Source organism: Euleptes europaea, chromosome 3 (assembly GCF_029931775.1).
Source record: "Euleptes europaea isolate rEulEur1 chromosome 3, rEulEur1.hap1, whole genome shotgun sequence".
Taxonomy (NCBI): Eukaryota; Metazoa; Chordata; class Lepidosauria; order Squamata; family Sphaerodactylidae; genus Euleptes; species Euleptes europaea.
Window position 1 is genome coordinate 107,537,170 of NC_079314.1, and position 24,197 is coordinate 107,561,366.

Below are 24,197 nucleotides of genomic sequence, written 5' to 3' on the forward strand. Positions count from 1 at the left end.
TCCAACAGACAAACTTCTCTTTCCAACGAGACCAGGGTCCTGCGAGATCTTAAAGAGCTCCGCAGAACATAAGAATGTAAGGAAGCCCATGCTGGGTCAGACCAAGGTCCATCAAGTCCAGCAGTCTGTTCACACAGTGGCCAACCAGGTGCCTCTAGGAAGCCCAAAAACGAGACAACTGCAGCAGCATTGTCCTGCCTGTGTTCCACAGCATCTAATATAATAGGCATGCTCATCGGATCCTGGAGAGAATAGGTATGCATCATGACTAGTATCTATTTTTACTTGTAGCCATGAATACCCCTCTCCTCCAGGAACATGTCCACCCCCCTCTTAAAGCCTTCCAAGTTGGCAGCCATCACCACATCCTGGGGCAGGGAGTTCCACAATTTAACTAAGCGTTGTGTGAAGAAATACTTCCTGTTTTGAATCTCCAGCTTCAGCAGATGACCCCGTGTTCTAGTATTATGAGAGAGGAAGAAAAGCCCTCTCTCATAATACTAGAACACGGGGTCATGCAAAACGCAGGGCCTGCAAAGTCCAAGAAACGACAACCTGCAGGTCCAAGACCAGCTTGGGGTTGTCGTTTCTTTTAAAGGGACACTCTGTGCATCAGAGCAGAGCCTTCTGAATGTGCCATCCTGCAAAGGGGTCAGATCAGCTGCCCATCCCCAAGTGCTTTGGGTTGTGGCTTCCACAGGAAGGAAGCTACCTGATAAGGTCAGGAAGGGCTCCCCACACTATTGTCATTCGGCAGAATGTATAAAATGGAATTGTTCAGGAGGAAATTTTTATAAAGGAAATAGAGGTTATAGTTTGAATGCTTTGTGGGGGGAAATAGTTTTTAACTGCACTGTTTACTGGATGCATTATACTATTTTTATTTTCACTGTTATTTAATTTTTTTTTTATATATAGATTTTATTGGATTTTATACTAAAAATTTTCCATTGCATTAAACAACATCTATGACAATATAAAATTTCAATTCTAACCTAAAGTTGTTATAGTTCCATAACATATAATAAAGAAAAAAAAGAAAAAAAAAGAAATGAAAAATTTTGACTTCCCCTTCACCTCTATCTTCCTCTTAATAAAAAGTTCATCTCGTCGTAGTTAATCTAATCTTAATAAACTATCAATATCCTGTATATAAAAAAACCATAATCTGTTAGTAAATATAATTATGCTTATTCATTATAAAAAAAAACCAAAAATAATCCTCTGGATCAGATTAGAAAATATTCTTCCATTCTTCCCTATTTTAACTCATATTCACAATAATGCATCCACGCCTCCCATTCCCCCAGAAACCGAACGTCATTTTCTTCATTTAGAATAGCTATGAGTTTTGCCATTTCTGCCACTTCAAACATTTTAACAATCCAGTCTTTTTTCTCAAGAATTTCTAGCCCTTTATTCCCAAAATGATATCTTAATCTTAATTCCACTACATAATTAATAGCCATGCCACCCGTCCACACTATCAAAGCCTTTGGATCCAGCAATCATGTTTAAATCAATCCTTTAACCATGGTCTAATACTTCCTTCTGTAACTGAAATAGACCAGTCAGGTATGGGAACAGGATTTCTTTGTTCTCTCTCATTTCCTCAGACAGGATACGTATCCAAAAATAACTCTTTCTGGGCTTCATCTCCATCGTGGCTTCAATCTGTATTCCTTGACCTGCTCTCTTCTTCCTTATATCCACACGTCGTTCCATGACTTTTTTAAATGAAAAGTCTATTTCTTGTATGTCTGATCTCTTTATCGCCGGCTGGTTGCTTTCTTGAACATCTGTCTTCTTCTTTGTATCCTTGTATTCTTCCATGACTTTTTGGGCAGAAGAGTCCATTGCTTGTATGTCTGTATTTGTGGTCATCGTTTGAATTTTCAAGACTTTTATATCTTCTATAACCAGATCCAACTTCTGATTGCCTACCTGTGATGATTGGTCAAGAGTCGTCATCATTGAAATCAATTGAGCCATCTGTGTTGAAATCTGTTTTAATTGTTTAATTGTCGCCTCAGAATGTTTAGCAAGCATGTCCTGTATTTTTTTTTCCATGTTTGAATTCTGTAAAATTCCCTTTGATTTCATAGGAGCAGGGCTATGTATTAAGCCAAAAGAAGCTGGTAAAATACATGTCCACAGACAGGGCCTTTAAAGTTCTAATTAAAAGATAGTAATTCAAACATCAGCCTTATAATTTTTTCGGGTTGAAAAGAGTCGAAATTGGCTCTAGAATTGCGTTTTAAAGTTTTGAAATACCAGTGAGTTTTTTCGGTCGCTCTAGGTCGGGCTGATCAGGAAGTATACAGGAAGTTGCTAGTGCTGTGGACCTTCTACCGCCTCTTCTCGATGGTCGTTCCTTCAGGAATGATTTCCAAGTAACTCGAGTGCGACGTGTAATCGGTCCTACAACTACTTCCTGTTATTTTAGTTCCGATGATAGATAGGTTGTTATAGAGGGTCTTCCGTTCCAGGCGCTCCCTTACTGCAAACGTGGCAGGATATTCTTCGCCGGAAAATCAGGAAGAAAAATCACCCTCCCCTTCCCTTGGACCCATTGGTGATAGTTCTTGTCAATCAAAAGGTATCCTTCCGACTCTTTATTATGATTTAGGCTGATCGGATTGATAAGGCTCCTGTCGCTAATCCCGATGGCTAACTCAGATCAAACTTTTTCAGTTCAGATTAAGGAGGAATGGGGGTCCCAGAAATATTCTTATCAGCCCCCCGTCTGTTCAAGTTTCCAGTAAGTAGACGAAGAGTTCTTTTGTACTCACTTGGGTGTCAAGAGGTGAGGTTCTTTTCTTTATGTAGTCCTTATGTTGGTATTAAGGTGGTGGAGGGTAGAGCTTGATGCCTAAGTTGCGTTTTGGCGATGTCCTTCCCTAGTGCCCTCGCAGGACCGGCGTCCAGGACTCCGAGGGGCTTAAAAAGCCCCCTCAGAGTACCTAGGAGGTCAAACCGCGTTTGCGGGCTGCAGGGAATTCCTGCTTTCCAACCCACTTGCAAGGGTCGGATTGGGGTATCTATGTACCCCAGAAATAACGCAAACTTGGATTTCTCCCAGGACAGCCTGGGGAAATGGAGTGCTCTCCCCAGCAGCACCACCGGAAGTCCCACTGTTATTTAATTTTGTAATGCAGTTTTGCTGCACTGTTAGGTGCATATATTATACTAGTCTCTTTTGCATTGTTTCCCAATTCTGTCATCCATGAGTCTTAATGACAAAAGCAAATTATAACTGAAGTAAACAAAATTAAAAAGGGAATCAGGAAGAGTAGGGAGAATACCAATGGCTGAACAGGTGTGTCAGTAGCCACATTTTTAATCAAAGAGTAACTACTATATTTTTATGTGTGGCATTTCCAAGCCCAGAAGGAGAGGCCCGCCACATTTTCACATGGTCATCTCCCCTCACTGGACTGAGGCCCAGAACACCCTTTTCCAGCGTCTGCTGCGTGAAAGGAGCTGCAACTACCTTTGGCATCCGCTTCCGGGAGATGCTCTGACCCAGTTTGCTGAAGAAGGAGATAGGAGATTTGGTGCTAGCAATTAACGCTGCTTTTTCTTCAGCATTCAGTTCCAGATTGTCTGGGAACAAAAAAGTAAACGTTATCAGCGGGGAAGCAGCTAAACATCTGCACTCGACATAGCAAAACAAAGCCTCCTTTCCTTTTATTTCAACACTTCAATTATACACACCAAATGTTTCAAAGCCACACACCCCATTTAATTAATGTTGCAGAAATATAATTTTGACTCTATTTTAGATCCACCAGGCCATTTGGGGCCATCCCTTCTATACCAAGAAAACGGATGGTGTCTGGCAGGTAAGAAGAAGAATTGGGAATACTCAATGAACAAAGTCACCAGCGCTTGCTTTTAATGACTAGATGCCATCCACTGACTCAGTGCAGAATGGATTGAGCTTTCACAGCAAGCTTCGGGCAATGCTATCAACACACTGAACTATCTTTAAGAGTCTTGCTGAGGTCTTGCAAATTGTGGGCCGTGGCTTCCTTTATAGAGTCAATCCATCTCACGTTGGGTCTTTCTCTTTTCTTGCTGCCTTCAACTTTTCCTAGCATGACTGTCTTTTCCAGTGACTCTTGTCTTCGCACAATGTGACCAAAGTATGATAGCCTCAGTTTAGTCATTTTAGCTTCTAGGGTCAGTTCAGGCTTGATTTGATCTATGACCCACTGATTTGTTTTTTTGGCAGCCCATGGTATCCATAACACTCTCCCTCCAACACCACATTTCAAAGGAATCTACTTTCTTCTTAACAGCTTTCTTCATTGTCCAGCTTTCACACCCATACATACTAATAGAGAATATGATGGCATGAATTAACTTGATCTTGGTTGCCAGTGATTTAGTAAGAGGGCTAAAATCATGGCAAGTCACACACACAAACATGAAGCTGCCTTATACTGAATCAGGACCTGCTTATTAGGAACATCACTATGCCTTATTTGTCAGATGTTACAAATTATGAATATCACAGGGCTTTTATGCTCCTTCGATATAATGCTCTTCTCTCTAAGTTTCTCGAAGGGATTTATAATAAAAGGACAATGGATGCACGAAAATGTTTATGCAATCAGGACACATTAGAAACCAGTGAACACGTCCTATCTGAGTGCACGTTGTATGACCATACTGTATACGATCAGGCCCTCTGATTCCCTTGTTAGTGGATTGTTCCAGACCTCTCAGAAAACATCATTTTGAGCTCCTTTTGTCAGACACAATACCAAATTTATCCGTTAGTATGGCTAGATTTGCCTGGCTGGCAACTAAAATAAGACAAAATGCAATTAAGGCTCTGGAATACTCAATCTATAATTAGAATCTCTACTATTTTATGTATACTTTGGAGGATTTTATCCCTTTATTTCAGTTTTTAATCTCCACTACATCTTTATCTTTTGTACTACCAGTTCATAACTATTCATGTATATATTTAATTACAAATTTTGGGGGAGTATTTGATGGTCTATGACTACAAATAAAGTCTGATTCTGAATCAGAACATTCCATCAAGGTCAGTATTGTCTACTGGCAACGGCTCTCCAGGATCACAGGCAGAGGTCTTTCACATTACCTACTGCCTGGTCCTTTGAACTAGAGAAGCCAGTGATTGAACCTGGGACCTTCTGCATGCCAAGCAGAGGCTCTTCGCTGAGCCACAGCCCCTCCCCTGAAGACAGGCCCTGATAAAAGCTTCAGTGTGTGAAGCATTCGAGGAAAGAAACAGCTTGCTAATCATTGAAATGCCTTGCACTTCCTAGCAAACAGGCCCAAGGCTTCTTACCATTGGAAGGGAGGGAGTCCTTGAACATCTCGTAGAACTGGGTGAGATACATGACCATGGACAACTTGTCTGGATCACCAACCGATGCCATCTCTTTACCGGTCATGATGGGAGAGATTCCAAACTCCTTCTCGGCAATGTCAAATGCCAGCTGGTTATTCTTCTCCACGTTGTGTTCATCCAGAGAATCAAAATCTCTGCGAAGTAGAGAAGATGTTGTCATGCTCAAACTACAGGGAGAGTTTGTGTTCTCAAACGTCACCAGTAGCTCTTTCCAACCATGAGTCCTCAGGATAATCACAAGCTTCACTTTACCCTCCACCACAAGAGGGTCGTCAAACATCCTTCCTAGATCATCTGGACAATCTCACATAAAAATTGAATCTGTTCTCCTGCTTTAAGTTCAGTTACTTACATGAGGTCGGGGCGGTATCGATGGATAATGGCACATAATGCTAGGCCACTCTTCCAAGACATTGTAAGATCCGTCACATTGACACCGGAATAGCCATCCGTCTGCCTCTGACACCAGCCCAGCAGTTTGCTAGAGCGAGCTACCGACTCTGAAACAAATTTATCAAGGTAGGTTGGATGTCTTCTGTTGAGCTAAGCACAGAACTATCTCACTTAGTTCAGACATAATGCTAATCTATGGTACAATGAAGCTAATTATGGTTAGTCTGATCATCTAATCATGATCTGAAGTTGGAGTATTAGCAACAGCTACCATTAACTGCAGTTTTACATGGCTTACGAACACAGACATCCTGGTTTAGTCTCAAATTCTTGCATGGCACTGCCCTCGTGTACTTCCTGGCAAGCAAGATGTCTGGGCAGAGTAAAGTCAATGGAAGCAGCATTTGTCAAGCAAAACAGGATTTCAGTGTTCCTTTGCAAGCCAAATCCTGATTTCACAAACCAACCATCGCTATCTGTTAGGGCTGAACTGATCCTTGGTTATTCTAATGTTCTGTCATCTAGTACAAAAAAACCCCTCACTTCCTCATTAAAAAAAACTGTTTTCTTGTTTTTAACAAAATGCAGCACAGTCAACCCAAGACTGTACCTCCAAACCTGTATGAATGGCCAGAAATAGTTAAAAAAAACTGACTTGAGGTTTTCTGTGTGTGTGTGTGTGCACTTCAAAAGCTGAAAATGCAGGCAATGTTTACAGAACTGACAAAGCAAAAAGGGTTCATTAAAAAATTCCAATGGTGAAGTTTGAGCCTCTAAACAGCCTTTAAGAAAATACTCAGTTGATGTTCTTGAAAAGTTAATGAACCATTTGAGAGCACCCTTAACACCAGCCTGTATACATTCTACTCTAAGAACTAGGAAGAGGAAGGGTAGGGAGATAAGTCAGATAAACAAATGAGACTAAGCTGAGGCCTACCATTCCGTGACAGCTTTGGTGTTCTGGAGTTCACCAAATTCTCTATTTCCAGGTGAATGTCTTTCAAGTCTCCGGTATCATACAAATGACGCACCTGTGTGGAGTTCAAAGAAGGTTACACACATTTCGTTGAGCTTCAGAAAAAGCGTGCAGAAAAGGAAGGGGATTTATTCCAACATGGCATGATCAAACTGGAACAAGAATGTCTTTATACTGCACATCGCAAACACTGCTATCTTAAAGGATGTTTTAAAATGATATGCCCAGAATCTGCAGAGTGCAAAGTTGTAACAACCTGGTACAAGGTGGGAGGGAAATTCATGTGACATATCACAGGTATTTTGCTGCTCTATCTCAATCTACTCAGCACAAGACCACTTACGGATTTAAGATCTCAGCAAGCCCTCTTCATACGCAAGTCCTCCGAATGCATTCCATCTCCACTTTCAGCCTTCCCTATTTGATCTCATGCACTTCCCAAATAACTCTGCTCATTTGGTTCACCAGCTTTGTCTCTGCCCTTTTCAAAAATGGACTAAACAAAGTTCATACGTGTACAGACATTTCCCCTTCCAGACGGAGCTCCGCACCTACTCCCCCTGATTCCCACATGCCCTTCCATCCACTCAAAGCCAAGGCCTTCTCTGCCGTCCCAGCAATCCCTCCCAGCCCATATCTAACATGCAGTGAACAGGAAACTAAAGATTTAAGGGCACTTTCATGCATATTAAATAATGCACTTTCAATCCACTTTCAATGCACTTTAACTGTTGTCTGCAAGCGGATTTTGCCATTTCATACAGTAAAATCCAGCTGTGAAGTGCATTGAAAGTGGGTTGAAAGTGCATTATTCGGTATGTGTGAAAGCGCCCTACGATACTTCAAAGGCTCCCGCATGAAGGCAGCACAGGGTTCACGCTGCATTAAGGGCCACAGGAGAGCCCAGAATCAAAAGCAATCACCTGGTTTGGCCGCAGGAAGTTGACATTGATGTTTGGGTATCTGGTTACAGGATCAATGCTGTACTGGCTGAAGTTTTTGCTCACATTCTCAGGGGTGGTTTGAGGCAGCAACCTATAGATGCTCTCTCTAGGAAAAAAGATGCTAGTTTCACAATGCTAGTTTCAGCGATGCAGGGCAAAGCCCATTAGAAGAACTACACAGTCAGTACATCTCGCAACAGCCAACTTGGTTCAAACTCATATTGCCCAGTCCTGTGAAAAGCATAAATGTCTGCATCGTTACCGGTTATAATTTTTATTGGATGCTTGGCAAGACCGTCAACTGCTCAAGGACACGTGTACAATTAAAAGCAGAACACCTTGTGTTTTACCAGTCCCCCCAAAATTAGCTATGCCTTTTCTCTCACACAGATAATGCAAAGCACTTTGCAGTTCAGCAGATTACATTTAGGTTTCAAGCATTCCCTCCTGGACCAGCTTGCTCGTAATGAAACTTAAGTTGTCCATTCAATAAACCACAAACAGAAAGACGGCTGGATCCTACGGATTCCTTCTGCCAAGTTTTCCTCCAACAGAGAAAAGATTCCTTCAAGAAAATCAGACATTTCTCCATCACAAAGATTCACTCTCCACTAGAACAAGTCTTTCTCCCTTGAAGGGAGGCTTAGAGCAGGGGTGTCAAATTCATTTGTTACAAGGATATGGCATAAATGTCACTTGGCCGGGCTGGGCAATGCCTTGCCAGCCCAGATAAGAGCTCTCAAGGGGCTGGATCCCTCCTGCAGGCAGTATGTTTGACACTCCTGGCTTAGAGGAACAGCGTCATAGGATCCAACCTAAGCTTTGTTGCACCAAACACCAGCATAAAAGGTTAGCCCCTAAAAATAACTTGGTGAAGACACTTCCAGCAGGCGCACAATCAGAAGAGAGTGTTTCTAACATACTCCACTCTGTCACACAGTTATACACGCAGGAGCAATCTCTGAGCCGTAAATCAGTAATGCCACGGAGCAATGGGAGAAAGGATGAAGTGCGGCACACAGAGGCAAGCAGTTCGTTATCATTTCAATTTGGATCAAAAAACATTTAAGATTGTTCAGAACTGCTCATTTTGCAGGTAATTAAAACAGCAAGAAGAGTTTGACCAGGCTGCACCTCCTTTTTTCACTATCTGCGGCCGATTAAGCCTTCCACTGCTTAATTTTTATTCCCCATGTGGAAGTTTGTGCGCCACTAAAAGGGTTACAACAGCCTTTCTGCACATTGCTGGACAAACATCAACCCATTTTTTTTTTGTGCAAGGCCCTTCCCCTCCAAGGAGCTCACACGTCTCTTTACCTTTCTGCAAGGACCTCCAAAGGACTCGTTCCCAAAGACCAGCTTCGTACCATCCAGGCAGAGTCCATGGCGGCAAGAAAGCCCCTGGCTATCCCAGTTCCCATTGGCCAGAATGGCTGCAAATAAGCAAAAAGGGAAGGATTTGGTGTGAGGGTGGGAAGTGGGGAAAAGAAAAGAGGTGAAAAAGCCTTCGGAGGAAACATATTTGCAAGATTGCTTGAGGAGCTAGCCTCTTTCTGGGAGTATGAAAGAAGCACCTCTTAGAGGTTTCAGCATTCCCTTAAGCCCAGGGCTAGCTTCCAAAAATAAGATACACAGTTACAGGCTGCTAATTGTTGTTTGCTGTTATGACAGTTCCCCAAACCCCTCAGATGTATAAAACATATAAAGATGTATTCTGACTCAGCTTAGGAAGCTGATGAACTGAAAAAATGCTTTGTCAGTGTACGTCTGAAGATGGCACACAAGAGGCTGATACGAATTCTCAACACATAAACATCCATTTTTCTCTTATGGGGAAATGGTCAAGTCAGATTGTCAGGGAGGTTTCAGGTTTAAACTTGGCAGGTGAAAAGGCAACAGGAATGATGGAGACTCCGTCCAACTATGTACAATAGATAGAACAAAACAGCTACTTTTGACAAACTATCAACAGGTGTTTGAAACTGTTGTAACTGTCACTCAGAGAAACAGGCATAAGCTTATTTGACACAAAATTTCTAAAGGCTGTGGAGGCAGGAACATATACGTTCCAGTTTTCCTTCTTTAACACTCGTTAGGAACCACTCCCTTTTCCTTGGAGCTATTTCCCTCAGGGAAGTGAAACTGGTAGTCCTTCCCTATCTCAGGAACTTCCTCGGTCCTACAATACTCTCCTTCTTCCACTCTAGCTGCCAACCTCTAACTGCCACTCCCAACTGCCTCTCTCAACTGCCACTCCCTCAGGTTAACAGTTGAATTCCATTTGAACCCTGTCAGTCAAGGTTCCCAGACTAGTGTAACGCAACAGCAGTTATCTGTCCATCACAGCTACACAACTACAGGCTCCTCTGAGCCCTTGTCTTTTTACAGCAATGGGGAGCAAATGGAAAAAAGGAGGGAGCGACAGGTAATGGAAGATATACAAAAGCATTCATCTTTCCCTGAGATGAAGCTCCATGGAACGGGAGGAAGTGCAGAAACTGTAGTGCTTCCGGGTCATCAAGATAGCTGCCTGAATTTGTAGTGCCCATGTGGCAGAAGGTCAGATGCAACTCATGAGAGCACAACAAGACCCGGAAAACACTTCGGACCAGCAGCCGGGTGTGTCAGATACTAATGCATTTAGTAATGCCTTGAATCAACAGTGATGGCTGCCTGTTTATAAAACATAATGGAAGTTAAATACTTAATTTTTTTTTTTTTTACTCAAGCCTTTTAAACTGTTTCACCAACGGAGTGGAAAAAGAGCTGGGAAAAGAGGAATTAAAGTCAGCTAGACAGTGAGGCACCATCTCAACGCCCGCTGCCAGTTCAGGTCAGATGAACGCTCCCTGACCAACAGCGTCACAAGTGACCGACTAAAGGTGACGCAGGCAAAGACGCCAATTTTTAGCCCAATGCCCATTCATTTGGGAGCTGCCTTTTCCTACAGCCCTCTTCCCGAGTTCAGAAGAATGAATTACTCTCAGTAGGCAGATTTCCCGCCCCCGCTCTGAAAATAAATTCTTTTAAAATTCTGTTTTCCCCGGTTCTTTTATTTTCTTTCCAGATTCTCCTTTATCTGCTCCAATTCTATAGTGAGCCTTTCGACGAACATGGAGGGTGTCAAAGACCAGACTGCAAACCCCCTTGGGACAGGGGCCTGGCCTTGTCATTCTATGACGGGCCTTGAATCTTAACAATGTTAGATAAATTCAAACGCTGATGCTCCTTGAGATCTCACGACAGGAAAGGAACTCAGCCAAACATGGAGTCAATAAACAGAGGTGAAGAATAAACAGTGGAGACGAGGAAGAGGAAGAAGAGTTGTTTTTTATATGCCAACTTTCTCTACCACTTAGGGAAGGATCAAACTGGCTTGCATCACTTTCCCTTCCCCTCCCCACAACAGACACCCTGTGAGATAGGTTGGGCTGAGAGAGCTGTGACTAGCCCAAGGTCACTCAGCTGGCTTCATCTGTAGGAATGGGGAAACAAATCCAGTTCACCAGATGAGCGTCCGCCGCTCATGTGGAGGAGTGGGGAATCAAATCCGGTTCTCCAAATCAGTTCACCACTCCAAACCCCTGCTCTTAGCCACTACACCAAGCTGGCTGCATAATCCATTAATAAAAAACACACACACACAAACCTCTAGTAGACTGTCCCCAACCAACGCCACAAGTAGCTGGTGATTGTTCACTTCTCGAACCATGGCTGCGTTCTCCGAGGCATACATGCACGTGAAGTCAAACATGGCCACGTCAGGCTGTCCGTAGTGGTTGATGGCAAAGTCCAGCGACGGCAGTTGCTGATTGGTTGAGAAATCGGCTGCTTCCCTGGCATAGTTGAGCAAAGCCTCCTGGTCCACATTCTCTCGAGAGAGCAAAAGCTCTGTGTCTGCATAATCCTGCCACACAAAGGAGGAGGATCAGGATCCAGAGGGATGATCTCAAACCTCCTAGGGGTTCTCCACACAGGATGAGGCTTGTGTGGCTTCCCCAGTGCTGCTGTGGCCACCAGTGCAGTGGGAACAGGGCTTCCACGTGGCAGTTTCCTTGCAATTTTCCTGCCCAAGACCCCCAACAATGCCCCCCACCCTATGCCACTGGGACTTTTGCATTTTTTCTAAAATTAGCAATTGAATGCCGTCATAATGGTACAGCAATCTGCGTATCAGGTTCTCTGAATTCCAAGCATTCTTTTCTTTAAAAAAGTCCCCAGCTCATTTTCATTGTGAAAATCTTTGGGGCTGGATCCCAGGATTAGCTGATGGGGTAGAGGATGAGAGCCATCACAAACCCCAACCTTTAAAAAAAAATAGGGCAGGGTCCCAGAGCATGGACCAAAGGCAACTGATGAAGCTGCCTTGCTGAGGACTTCAATTTTGAAGGTCCTAAAAGGCTTAGGTCCAAAGGACCTGCAAACCCATCCTGTGGGAACTGATCTTCGCTGAAGTGAGGTTGTTGGCCGGGACCCACAGGAAAGATTGTCCCCCCAACTGCTGCTGCCAAATCTGGGATTCCCTGTCTCAGGAGAGAACGAAACTGCCATCTCAAGAGATCTTCTGGAGCAAGTTGAAAACAACTGTATTCCAGAACGCCTTTGAGCGATATTGATTGAAGGGATGGCATCTTCTGTCTGTGCTGTGCTTATTTTATGCACTGCTCAGCGCTGGATTTTTATCATTGTAACGCTGGGTTCTAAATTGTTAGCTGCCTTAGGGGCCTTTTCAGACCAAAACACAGCATACGAGAAGGCGAATGAAATCAATAAAAGCCGATCTGGGCCTGCTCGGTGCTTGCATGGGAACTCGCTCTATGCTACCTTGAGTTCCACGGAAGAAAAGCAAGGATACAAATTTAATAAATTGACTAGCCAGGCCAAAGTCAGACTCTCATCCGTCGAGACATAAAGGTTTCACAAAGACTTAAAACGACAAACACACTCACATGCAGTATTACTCCTTTATCCAGCAGGCTCTGCTTTTTGGCAGTCATGACAAAATAGTGGGTGTCATCTTTGTAATAGACAATATTCTCCAGATCAATGCCTGCGATGAAAGCAAAAGAGAATGGGGAGAGAGAGAGAGAGAGAGAGAGAGAGAGAGAGAGAGAGTCAAGCAGTGGCCTAGTAAATATACAACACAAGAACACCTGGCAGTGAAATGAGCTCTACAATGTTGTCCCATCAGACATAGCGAGAGAAGCTTCAACAACTGAGTTCACCTGGTCGTAAAGAGAACTCAACATTTAGATTGCAAAGTCATGGTTATTCAGAGAGTACTTCCCACCCTTTACACTTTTGTTATAACAGCGGCAAAAAAGAGTTCTGAAACCACATAGAACCACAGGAAAATGAACTCGAGGAAAGGCCAAGGTAAGGAGGTTATGGCCTTTTATTGGACAATTAGACTGGCATTTACATCCTAAGGGCGTTCACTGAGTGAACTCTGGCCCTACTGGGAGATAGGCGATCACTTTCTCCTCAACAAGGATCAGGCTTGTGTGAAGTCATAAAAAAAGAAGAATTCAACAGGATAGCAAGTGCACCACCCATGTTATGGCAACAGGGAGAGACAGCAAGTACATGTTAAGGGGAAAATGGAACTCAGCTCCAAGGAAACGTGCTCAGGATTGGTTTGTCATTTTATCTACATGCACAACTGAGAAACAAACCAGTGCAGAACCAGAAAATATGGCAGGCATTTACCCTAAGCAGCAGCAGGGGTCACTGGGAGGGCGACATGCTGGCCCAATAACCCCTCATATAAGATATCCTATCAACAGGCTAGAACCCAAGCAGGCACCATAACTTTCAAGGGGCTGCTCAGTTGCTAACCACAACGTCCCAGCAGGCTGTGTGGGCTGAGAACTCTCTTACTGGAGTACAAACAACAGTGGGAGCCATACTTTTACGTGCACTTGCAAAGGGAATCAATACAGCAAACAAATGAAATCACAAAAGCTGGGGAGAGATTAAAGATGCGGGCCAACTGGCCAGACGTCCATCCGTGAGTGCTTTCACACACCTGTAGCTTCTCGTAGATCCTGGAAGAACTTCTGGTTGAATATGAAGGCCACGCCGCTGATCTCTTCAACTTTGGCTTCCGCGGTGGTATTGCGGTTGATGAAGTTGGCTGTGATGGCGATTGCCAGCTTGCCTCGGAATTCTTTTCGCCGGAAGCCTGCACGTTGTATAAGGAAGGGACGACAAAAAGCAGACCTCTGGGTCAGTTGCTCCCTCTGACAACGAAAAGGGCTCGCTGAGTACATGCGAGGGACTCAAACACGGTTGAGATTCCTTGAGTATATTAAAGGCAGTAGGGCCAGTGCGGAGCAGTGGAAGCAACTTGGCCAGCGCCAGGAAACTCCGCTACAGAGAGGAGGGTTGCTTCACCTAACACAGACTCAGCACATACCCCGATATACCCGAGAGAGAGGCAGGCACACATTTCAACACATGTGCTGAGAAATAAACACACATTGTTGACTTCTCGTATTGCAGGGCATGTTTTGGGTAAGCTGCTTAATCTGTTATGAGCGACGCAGTCCTCAAAGTTGCTACCTGGGGCACATTTCCACTAAACTGCAGGCAACGCCAGATAAAAATACCAAGTGGCAACTTACAGCAGTGGGCAAGGGTGCCCAACATGATAAGCAGCATCTCAGTGGTGGAGAGTCTGCTTGGCATGCAGAATGGCCCAGGTTCAATCCCCGGCATCTCCAGTTAAAGGGACTAGGCAAGTAGGTGATGGGAAAGACCTCAGCCTGAGACCCTGGAGAGCTGCTGCCGGTCAGAGTAGACAATACTGACTTTGATGGACCAAGGGTCTGATTCAGTAGAAGGCAGCTTCTTGTGTTCGTGTGTTCCTCCTCCCCTGGATTTTAGACATGTACTAAATTCCTCCTTAGCTACTGGATGGGAGCAACATACAGCCTCTCCCCATTATAAGGTAAACTGTTGGGGCAAAACTATAGCGGAGATGGCAGTGGTAATGTATACATTAAAGAATTGTGTGCTGAGTGTTTATAAGAGAACAGCCTATTTAGCAGCTCATCAGTCTACCTACGAAAGTACCATTGTCTCCTTTCATATGATTAAATCTACATGTGTGGCATTTGGCTATCAGCTGCCTGATTTGCGTACACGTGGCAGAAAGTCCCTTGTGTCGTTCTTAAAGATTACAATGCAGATACTTTCTCCTTGTAGTAAAATGCATAGCATGTAAAGCGAGCCTCGGTAGATGGCCTTGGGCAAGTTACTGGGAACAGCAATTAGGGCCAGCTCTCTCTCTTGCCTAAAGGTAAAGATCTCCTGTGCAAGCACCAGGTCATTCCTGACCCAAGGGGTGACGTCACATCCCGTTGTTTACTAGGCAGACTACGTTTATGGAGTGGTTTGCCATTGCCTTCCCCAGCCATCTACACTTTACCCCCAGCAAGCTGGATACTCATTTTATCAACCTCGGATGAAAGGCTGAGTCAACCTTGAGCTGGCTACCTGAAACCAGCTTCCGTTGGGATTGAACTCTGGCCTAGCCTAGGATTATTGTGAGCATAATTTAGATGAGAATTTCAAAGCATGCTGCTCACCTTTGACTGCTAGGACAGAACTACAAGGATAAATCTAAATGAGCCAAGCCTAGCAACAAAGCAAATACGAGCACAGGAAGCTCCCTTATACTGAATGAGCCCCTTCCTCCATCTCGCTCTGTGATGCTTACCTTGACTGGCAACAGCTCCCCAAGGCCTCTAGTGGAGAAATGCCTTTCCGGGCACGGCTGCATGAGATGCTTTTAATGGGAAGTGCCAGGGACTGAGCCTGGGACCTCTGCACGCAAGCCAGACGCTCTGCCACTGAACTACCATCGCTGCATTTGGCAGGATTATTTTATTAAGGGCATCCCTGGAGAACGTGCAAGACAGACAGAAAGTAGGCTACAAAGATGAACGGAGGCTAGAGGAGCCGGCTCAAGGCTGCAAGCTGACACCAGAAGCCATTACCTTCCAAAGTGTTCCGCCGTCCGTCCCCTCCGATGATCACATCGAACTCGTATTCAGAGACCGGGTGCGTTTTCGGGTGGACTTGCGCACGCCACCCTATCCCTGTGGACGAATTCTGTATTATTCGGACATCCTCCCCAAAATCATCGCACAGACATTCAAGAGATTCGGGTAACAATGCAAGGACCCTAGAAACGCTTATGTGGGAAGGAACTACTCCACCAGCTCCCCCTGTGCAGTCTCCGTTATCAGAGCAGCGCAAAGTAGCAGCCCTGTGGAAGCAGCACCCACACCGTGGCAGTTGCATACAAACTGTCCCTTAGCTATCAGCTCCACAGCAACACAACCCTTCAGCCCTCTCCAAGTCGCTGTCGGTCCCAACTCTACTTACTCTCGTTCTCCTGGTCCTCCGGAGGGTAGACAAGACCCTGGAACTCTACATTGACATGTATCTCGACCCCCAGGATCAAGGAGACCTTCAAGAGTATCAGCTGGAGCTGACGAATACCTGCACAGGCAGAAGGCAAAGACAATTACAAGAGGTCAGTCCTTCGTGCTATGGCTACTGGATGAGCAGCGAGTGTTTGGAACGTGCCACTGGAAGCATGACCCTCAGCCCTCGGAAAGGCCTTCTGAAAGCCAGCCGAGTGGATGCATTTGTCTGTTGCAGCAAAAACCAGAGGGAGTCTTTTGGAAATTTATAGTCAAAGACATTTATTGCAGCATTAGCTTTCATGGCCTCAAGCCCCCTTCGTCAAATGCATGAAGTGAATCCTCACCCAAGTCGATGTGATTCCCCCCCCCCTTTTACACTCAAAGAGAGAGGCAAGGGGGAAAAACTGAACAGTAGACTAAGAGGCTTGTTTTGTGTCTAATAAAAATCCAAAAAGTATACAGATGTTCAGAAAAAGGCTTCGTTGTTTTAGCTAGGGGCTCAACATGTCTGACAATTTTCTAAGTCTTTATGGGCATTAAACTGCTTAACAGAATTAAGGGGTCGATGTTATTGGTAGTTACTGCTCTTATGAATGACCGCCAGCACACGTTTAGGTTTTGTGAAGAAATGGCACAAACAAGGCCTTTTAACTAATTGCAGACATAATTTCTTCTTTCCTTTCTCTGTGGATAAAGACCCTGCTGACTGAGAATTCACCTCACACACCTAACGCTGGGTAACACAACAAGGAGTAAGCCAGATTTTCACAAAACCACAAAAAGGAATGATAATGATAATGATAAAATTACGTATACCCTGCCCTCCCCCGGTGAACTAGGGTGGCTAACAATATCAAAATACATAGTATAGTACAGTTAAAACCATCTAAAAAGAATATAACCATACTAATTAACAGATCCCCTACAGATGGCACCCAAACTACTCTACCCTAGGGAGGATATTATAGAAGGCAACTCTGCCTTTGTGCCTTTAATGATATCACTCAGCCTGTGGGGGGACAGTGGAGGGGATGGAGACGAGTAGACATAGGGGTAGGAAAACACACACAGGAAAAAAGGGCTGGAAAGAGGGTTAAAATGGAGCAGAAAGAAAGGGAGGAATAGCCAGGCTCTAGATGTCACAGCGTTGCTGCCCTCAACCACAAGCCTGGCGGAACATCCCCGTCTTACAGGCCCGGCGCAATTTAGCTAAATCCCACAGGGCCCGGGTCTCTTTGGACAGAGAGCTCCACCTGGCTGGTTGAGGACAGACAGATCGTTTCAGGGCCAGGGATCACCAGAAGATTCGTTCCAACAGGCCGTAATGCTCTCTGAGGGGTATATCATGTGCTGCTCACTTCACTTGCAAAAGGAGGAAGCTTCATCTTGCAAACCATGTTTCACTTGCTTTTGCTGCTCTGTGTATACGGTAGGAATATCATACTGCAAATGAGGCTTTTACACACGTTGGCATCAATCGGCTACCTCCTAAAGGAAGCTGCCACCCCTTTCCGCAAATGACCGTTTCTTCCCTGCCTTCATTTTATTGGAAGTTCTTGGAAACCGTTTTGCAGGACTAAGCAAAAATTGGATGAGGCCTCCTAACTAGAAACGTGGGCAGGATATGCAAGAGCCCAACAGTAACACTGGCTATGAAGCCGGGACCGATTTCATACTGGATAAATTTTGGAGTATTTTTCCCTAGTTTATTTCTCATAGTTAGGAATTAATACAAGAGTACTGGCAAATGGATGATTATTTAACAAGGAACTAGAATGTATTTTCATGGTTTAAAAAATCTTGGGAAACAAAGGTAGGATCCTATTTTGGGGAAATATCTGAGGGTTTTTTTCAGAATCAGGAACTATTCTGAAGATACGGTCCTTGCTTTGGTCTTTGTTTGTTTTTTTCCTTCCTCCAAACCCAGGTCAGCAAATTGCCAAATGTTTTGTACTTTGGAACAAGGGTGTTCTGGATGGCCCAGGCTATCCCAATCTCCTCAGATCTTGGAAGCTAATAAGGGTTGGCCCTAGTATGTACTTGGCTGGGAGACCACCAAGGAAGTCCAAGGTTACCAAGCTGAGGCAGGCAACGGCAAATCACCTCTGAGCATCTCTTGCCTTGAAAACCCTTCACCATAAGTCAGTTGTGACTTGACGGTGCTTTTCACCACCACCAGTTTACCGTGCCAAAATTAACCCATCGTCAAACATCTCCCCTCCTTTTCCTCCCCTACCAGGAAGTCTCCTGTGAACAGCAAAAGCCAGCGCCACTTACTGATATGGTCGATGGCTCCGGCACAGAATTTGCCATAGAACTTTTTGGCGCCGAGGCCCCGCAAGTCATGTATCGTGAATGGCCACAGGTGCAGAACATTGTTGCGGGAGAAGGCATCGCGCTTCTCTATCACCACCACCTTTGCTCCTAGAAAGGACAGGTCAATGGCTGATCGAAGGCCGCAGGGTCCAGCCCCAATGATGAGACACTGCAAGAGAAGCAGCAATGTTGGTAAATCAGGGGATTTGTTTTTAAAACCCAAAGTTCAAGGGAAACAAACATACATCCTAGTTCATCTGCCTCCCAGTATTCCTTGTAACACAGCAGCAGCAGCAGCAGAGTTGGTTTTTAATATGCTGACTTTCTCTGCCACTTAAGGGAGAATCAAACTGGCTTACAATCACCTTCCCTTCCTCTTCCGAAAACAGACACCCTAGGAGGTAGGTGGGTTGAGAGAGTGTGACTAGCCCAGCTGACTTTGTGTGAAGGAGTGGGGAAACAAATCCAGTTCACCAGATTAGCATCCACCTCTAATGTGGAGGAGAGGGGGAATCAAACCCGGTTCTCCAGATAAGAGTCCACCACTCCAAACCACCACTCTTAACCACTACGCCACGCAGAAGATACGAGGATGTTAAAAAAGGCAGTTAAGGTTATCTGTGCAACTGAGGTGGGATTTCTAGGGTTTGGGTTGCAAAAATAACACCATAGTTTCATATCTAGTCATTTTCAGGCACACTTCAAATTCTCGATCCAGTTGACTATTTTGAGTCAAAGGCCCAGGGAGTGAGATCAACAAACTACCAAACTGCCAAGAGAGAAGAGAGATGAACACAGTGTCAAGAGAAGAAGTATGTTAACAAGAGCTGGCCTTTGCAAAGCACACCGTGAGCTGTATTTAATCTTTTGAGACATCAAGCCTCTCTCAAGATAAAGCTGCGGTTGTCCTCAGCTTCACTACATCATGGAGTATTGCAAAATGCTTCTTTCTTTCTTTGTTTCCCTCTTCTTAGACCAATGTCTTGAACAATTAGATGAGGTCTTGAACAATAAAACTTAAATAAGACTCATCTCTAAAAACACCCCCCTCGACTCTTCTCTGCAGCCTCCATAAAACAAGCAACAAAGTAAGTACACTGAGGTTCAGAGTCCTCTAAGAGGAACTGCACCTTTTGCTCTAAAGTTGCTCGAGACAACATGGACCATTTGTTAAAACATGGTATAATCCATTTTAGCTTAAGTTGGTAAATGTAAGGACAGTGCAAAAGGATATGTACCAAGGAGTCCACTGACTGAAGAGGACAGGGACATAGCCAGTCTGAAAAAGGGATCCTTTGCATACGGCCCAGCAAAAAAACTGAAAAAGGGCAATTAAATCTTGAATGCATATTCTACATAACTTTGGACTAACCAGGGAATCCAGGTAGGAAGGAAGATAACAGGCCCAGGGCATGCGGAGAAAGCGTCCTCCGAGTTGTGAATTGTTGGGAATACATTTTCACTTAAAAAACAAACAAACTGCCAATAGTTAGATGACTTGCTGACTAAAGTGGAACCTTTTAGATCAAGACGGCCTGCAATGTTTTTTAAAAAGGCTACTTTGGAGTTTAAAATATAGTAATTCAAATTGACAGTGCCATTTCCTACTTCTATTTTAGAAGTGCCTCGCTAAGGTCAGAGCGCAGCTTAACTACTATAGCACAATTTTTTAAAAACATCCTGTCAAAACCTATTAATATGTTGCCATGATGCCAAACTGAAATCAGAAAATTGTTCTTTTCTGGAAAATTATATGCCATCTTCTCTTCTGCACAAATATTGCACTGTTGACATGAAGTCAGCACATGATACTGCCAGAGGGAAGACAGAAGGAATAGCGGACATGCAGTTAGGGTTACCAACCTCCAGGTGGAACCTGGAGTCCAGACAACAGCGATTAGCTCCCCTAGAGGAAATGGCAGCTTTGGAAGGCGGACTCTATGGGATCACATCGCCCCACTGAGCTCCTTCCCCTGCCCAAACTCAACCCTCTTCAGGCACTGCCCCTAACCTTTAGGAACCTTTAGGAATTTCCCATGCCAAAGTTGCAACCCTGTCTGCAGTGTATTTGGAAAATTCCCAAATGGGGTAAGGCTAAAATAGTTTCTACAGATACAAGTACTGAAAGGTTGAAGGAGCTGGGTATGTTTAGCCTGAAGAGGGGACAACTGAGAGGGGATATGATAACTTTTTTAAGTTTTTTATTTCAAGGGATATGATAACTTGAAGGGATGTCATATAGAGGATGGTGCCGAGTTGTTTTCTGTTGCCCCAGAATGTAGGACCAGAACCAACGGGTTGAAATTAATCCGAAAGAGTTTTCATCTAGACATTAGGAAGAATTGTCTAACGGTTAGAGCGATTCCTCAGTGGAACGGGTTTCCTCAGGAGGTGGTGAGCTCTCCTCCCCTGGAGGTTTTTAAGAAGAGGCTAGCTGGCCATCTGTCAGCAATGCTGATTCTATGACCTTAGGCAGATCATGAGAGGGAGGGCATCTTGGCCATCTTCTGGGCATGAAGTATGGGTCACTGGGGGTGTGGGGGAATTTCCTGCATTGTGCAGGGGGTTGGATTAGATGACCCTGGTAGTCCCTTCCCACTCTATGATTCTATGTGAGAGAAGCACATTACTGCTTTATATTAATAGCCAGCTTTGTGTGCCAGCTGCTTAACCTCCCACTTTCACAAAACTCTAATAAGATGGGAGCTTCGTCCTTCCCATTCTCAGAGGCAGGAATGTGGGGGGAAAGTGTGTCCTTTCCTAAGGCTACCTTTGAGCCCACGGTTGAGCTGGATTTAAATCTGCATCTATTATTCACAGGAAAACTGGCTGTACAACTGAATATGTTCAGTAGTCAGCCGGGGGCGGTCGCAAAAACCTCCAACCCAGCAGAAACATCTAAAGAGCAGAATGTGAAAGCCAAAAGGATTTCAACTAAATACTCGGGATCAAAGCAGTGAGTTTTTTTTAAGCCCCAACACATTCGCATAAATAACACAAGAAACACTAGGTGGGTAAACCACCAAAAACCCCAAACAATCTCTTAGGGCTGATTCACACCTTCTGGCCCATCACTTAATCTTATCACTTGATTATTCCATATTAGATTACTCAGCAAAACACATGGGTCGTTTTTGCATGGGAGTTTTACCTGAGGTTCGTTGCTCGCTGGACCCACACTTTCCTGTTGGGAGTGTATGCACCAGCAGTCTCTGAGCTCAAATCAAGTCCCCGCCCCTTTAAATGCTGCTTTGTAACTGGCTTACTTTGTAGAGCTTACTGTGAGAGAAAATTCCCCCCAAACCCCTATTGCTGCATAAAAAAGCATTTTAAGAAAAACAACAACAACAAATGGCTATGAGAGAAACCAAGCTTGAATGTCCCACGCTTTGCCTTATGCACAGGGATTTCACCCAGCTGAGCTCAGGGGAGAGGGAAGAATTCGGTTAACAGAGGAACGAGAAGTACCGGGATTTGTGAGGGCTGGCAGCGAGGTAATCTCTAATGGACGGAAAACTCATGCACAACTCCAAGGAACAACCGAGACAGACCGAGGGCAAACGTGAAAGTACCCATGGTCGGTCTTCAAAGAAAAGCATTGCATAGGAGCTGTCATGTGATGAGGTGGAATTCCTGTGATGGCCCATTCCCATGAACCTGCAAATCATCACTTGACTATGCAACTGAGTTATGAAGATATGCATGAACCAGCACTTCGTTCCCAAGCTATGTAACGCCATAACATCTTAATAGACGCTTAATCGAAGTGCACATTTCCACCTTATTATTTGAGCAGTTGTTTGATTTCAGCTAGGGACTCAGAAGAAAAAAACAGACTGGGGGAGCCAATTAGCAGCCCCCCCACCCTTTAAAGATTGGATTATGAGAAATTCCGCTCAACCGAATAGGCAGTTCCAGTTAAAAGCACAGTATCAGTGTCAGTTGCAAAAAATCCCCCAAATTCCCAAAATTCTTGTTGGTCTCTAAGGTGATTTTGTACTCTAATCTAGTGCAAAACAGTTATTGCCCAACTGTTATTACTGCTCACCTTATTTCAGCAGAGACCATTAAGAGCCACACAGTAAATTTCGACTGGAGGCTACGGGGCATCTGTACATAACTGCAATCAACATGGGAGATGCTACGCTGCAAGAAGTTTCTGTCAATTGCTCACCTTCGTGTTGGCGCATGCTTTCCCTTTCTTGAAGTCTTTATGGCAGCCCCTCTTATCCAACTTGGCCCAAAGGGCTTTGGCTTTCCAGTAATTAAGCTTGGACTTGAGCTTGTGGTAGAAAGTACGATAGTCCTTGGGCTTCAGCTCCAGGTAGTCGCAGAGCTCCTGGAAGGCTTTCAGAGTCCCTTTGCAGGTCGTGGCCTGGACAAAGCGGTCAAAGAGGACATGGGCCTGGTTCACCTTCTCGTTGCTCCTCTCCTCCATAGTTCCAGCTCAGCCACCAGCCCTCCTCGGTTTGCTGGCAGCCGTACCCCTTCCAACCCACCTGCCTTCTTGGCTGCTACGTTGCTCATCAACAATTGCTTCTTTTAGTCCACGTGCAATAATAACCTAGAAAAGCAGAGAGAAGGGAGATCATCAATCCATGAGCACTTGTCACTGGTAGGATGGAGCGCTGTAAAAACAGGGGCTGGGTATGCACTGCGCTTGATGTCACAATTTTGCGCCCAAGAAAAAGCAGAACTTCCTAACCCAAACAAACCCAGAAGCCACCCTGGAAGCAAAAGCTGAGAAAGAGAGATGAAAATATTTTAAAATAAGTGAAAACAGAATGAGAACAGAATGAAGGAAGAAGAGTGTAGTAGACAATGATACTCTTGCATTAATCAACTTCATTCATACCACCCTTTCTCTCCAGTGGGGACCCCCAGCAGAACTGGCCATGTTTGATTCATGCACATTTTCCCCATCCAGATTCTCAAAACTCTGCATGGGGGGTTACTGGCCATTTATGGAGGTTTTGCCTTGGATTTGCCACTCAGATGCACAACTCAACAATAAGCCCCCCTGCAGAGTTTTGAGAATGCAGATGGGGAAAATGTACAGTGTTTGTCAGTCATTGTCATGATTTAATTTTATGGATACCTTACTTACTTTTTTCCCTCCTCAGAGGCCATGTCTACCCACTGGCTTTCTTGGTGGTAGACCTGGACTCTGAGGAGGGGAAAAAGTCCCCCTTCAGAGGCCAGGTCTACCAATTGCCTTCTATGGGCCTCCGGAGGCCAGGTCTACTGCCAAGAAAGCCAATGGGTAGACCTGGCCTCCCAATGGGACTCAGCCGGAGGCCAGGTCTACCAATAGGCTTTTATGGCGGTAGACCAGGCCTCCAGACGAGGACTCCGGACGGGGAGGGGGAAATGGCAGGGACTTACAATTTAATTTTTATCAATAAATAAGATCACTATTAAGTATGCTATCAAGTTTTATTGTGTACCTATAGTTTAATTAAGACTTAAAACTTTAATTAAAGTTTATTAAGTTAATAAACAGTGTACCTACCTATATAGTTTAAGTTTAAGAAATTTGGCTCTCAAAAGAAATCTCAATCGTTGTACTGTTGATATTTGGCTCTTTTGACTATTGAGTTTGCCGACCCCTGAGCTAGGGAACTCTCTGCTCTCTTCAGTGTGGTTGTTACCAAGTCTTTCCAAGTTTTAGGTGCCAGGAGAAAATTCCTCTCCCCCATACCCGGGCGTTTGGTTGGATTCTTGGCACTGTTTCT

At 44.5% G+C, this 24,197-nt stretch overlaps 1 protein-coding gene across 3 annotated transcripts in view; it reads right to left on the reverse strand.

Annotated features, from left to right (window-relative positions):
- MICAL3 (microtubule associated monooxygenase, calponin and LIM domain containing 3) overlaps nt 1-22,999 on the reverse strand; it is a 143,140-nt gene extending 120,141 nt beyond the window's left edge. For all 3 annotated transcript variants that reach the window (XM_056847688.1, XM_056847687.1, XM_056847689.1), the window contains exons 1-13: nt 22,637-22,999; nt 18,424-18,631; nt 16,103-16,219; nt 15,712-15,813; nt 13,737-13,892; nt 12,658-12,758; nt 11,358-11,615; nt 9,026-9,141; nt 7,688-7,814; nt 6,726-6,819; nt 5,748-5,895; nt 5,333-5,529; nt 3,494-3,606 (exon numbers count right to left, since the gene is read on the reverse strand). In XM_056847688.1, the coding sequence (XP_056703666.1) occupies nt 3,494-3,606; nt 5,333-5,529; nt 5,748-5,895; nt 6,726-6,819; nt 7,688-7,814; nt 9,026-9,141; nt 11,358-11,615; nt 12,658-12,758; nt 13,737-13,892; nt 15,712-15,813; nt 16,103-16,219; nt 18,424-18,631; nt 22,637-22,900 (2,001 nt within the window). In that variant the 5' untranslated portion in view covers nt 22,901-22,999. The remainder of the gene's footprint in view (nt 1-3,493; nt 3,607-5,332; nt 5,530-5,747; nt 5,896-6,725; nt 6,820-7,687; nt 7,815-9,025; nt 9,142-11,357; nt 11,616-12,657; nt 12,759-13,736; nt 13,893-15,711; nt 15,814-16,102; nt 16,220-18,423; nt 18,632-22,636) is intronic.
- Between the last annotated feature and the right edge of the window lie 1,198 nt (nt 23,000-24,197).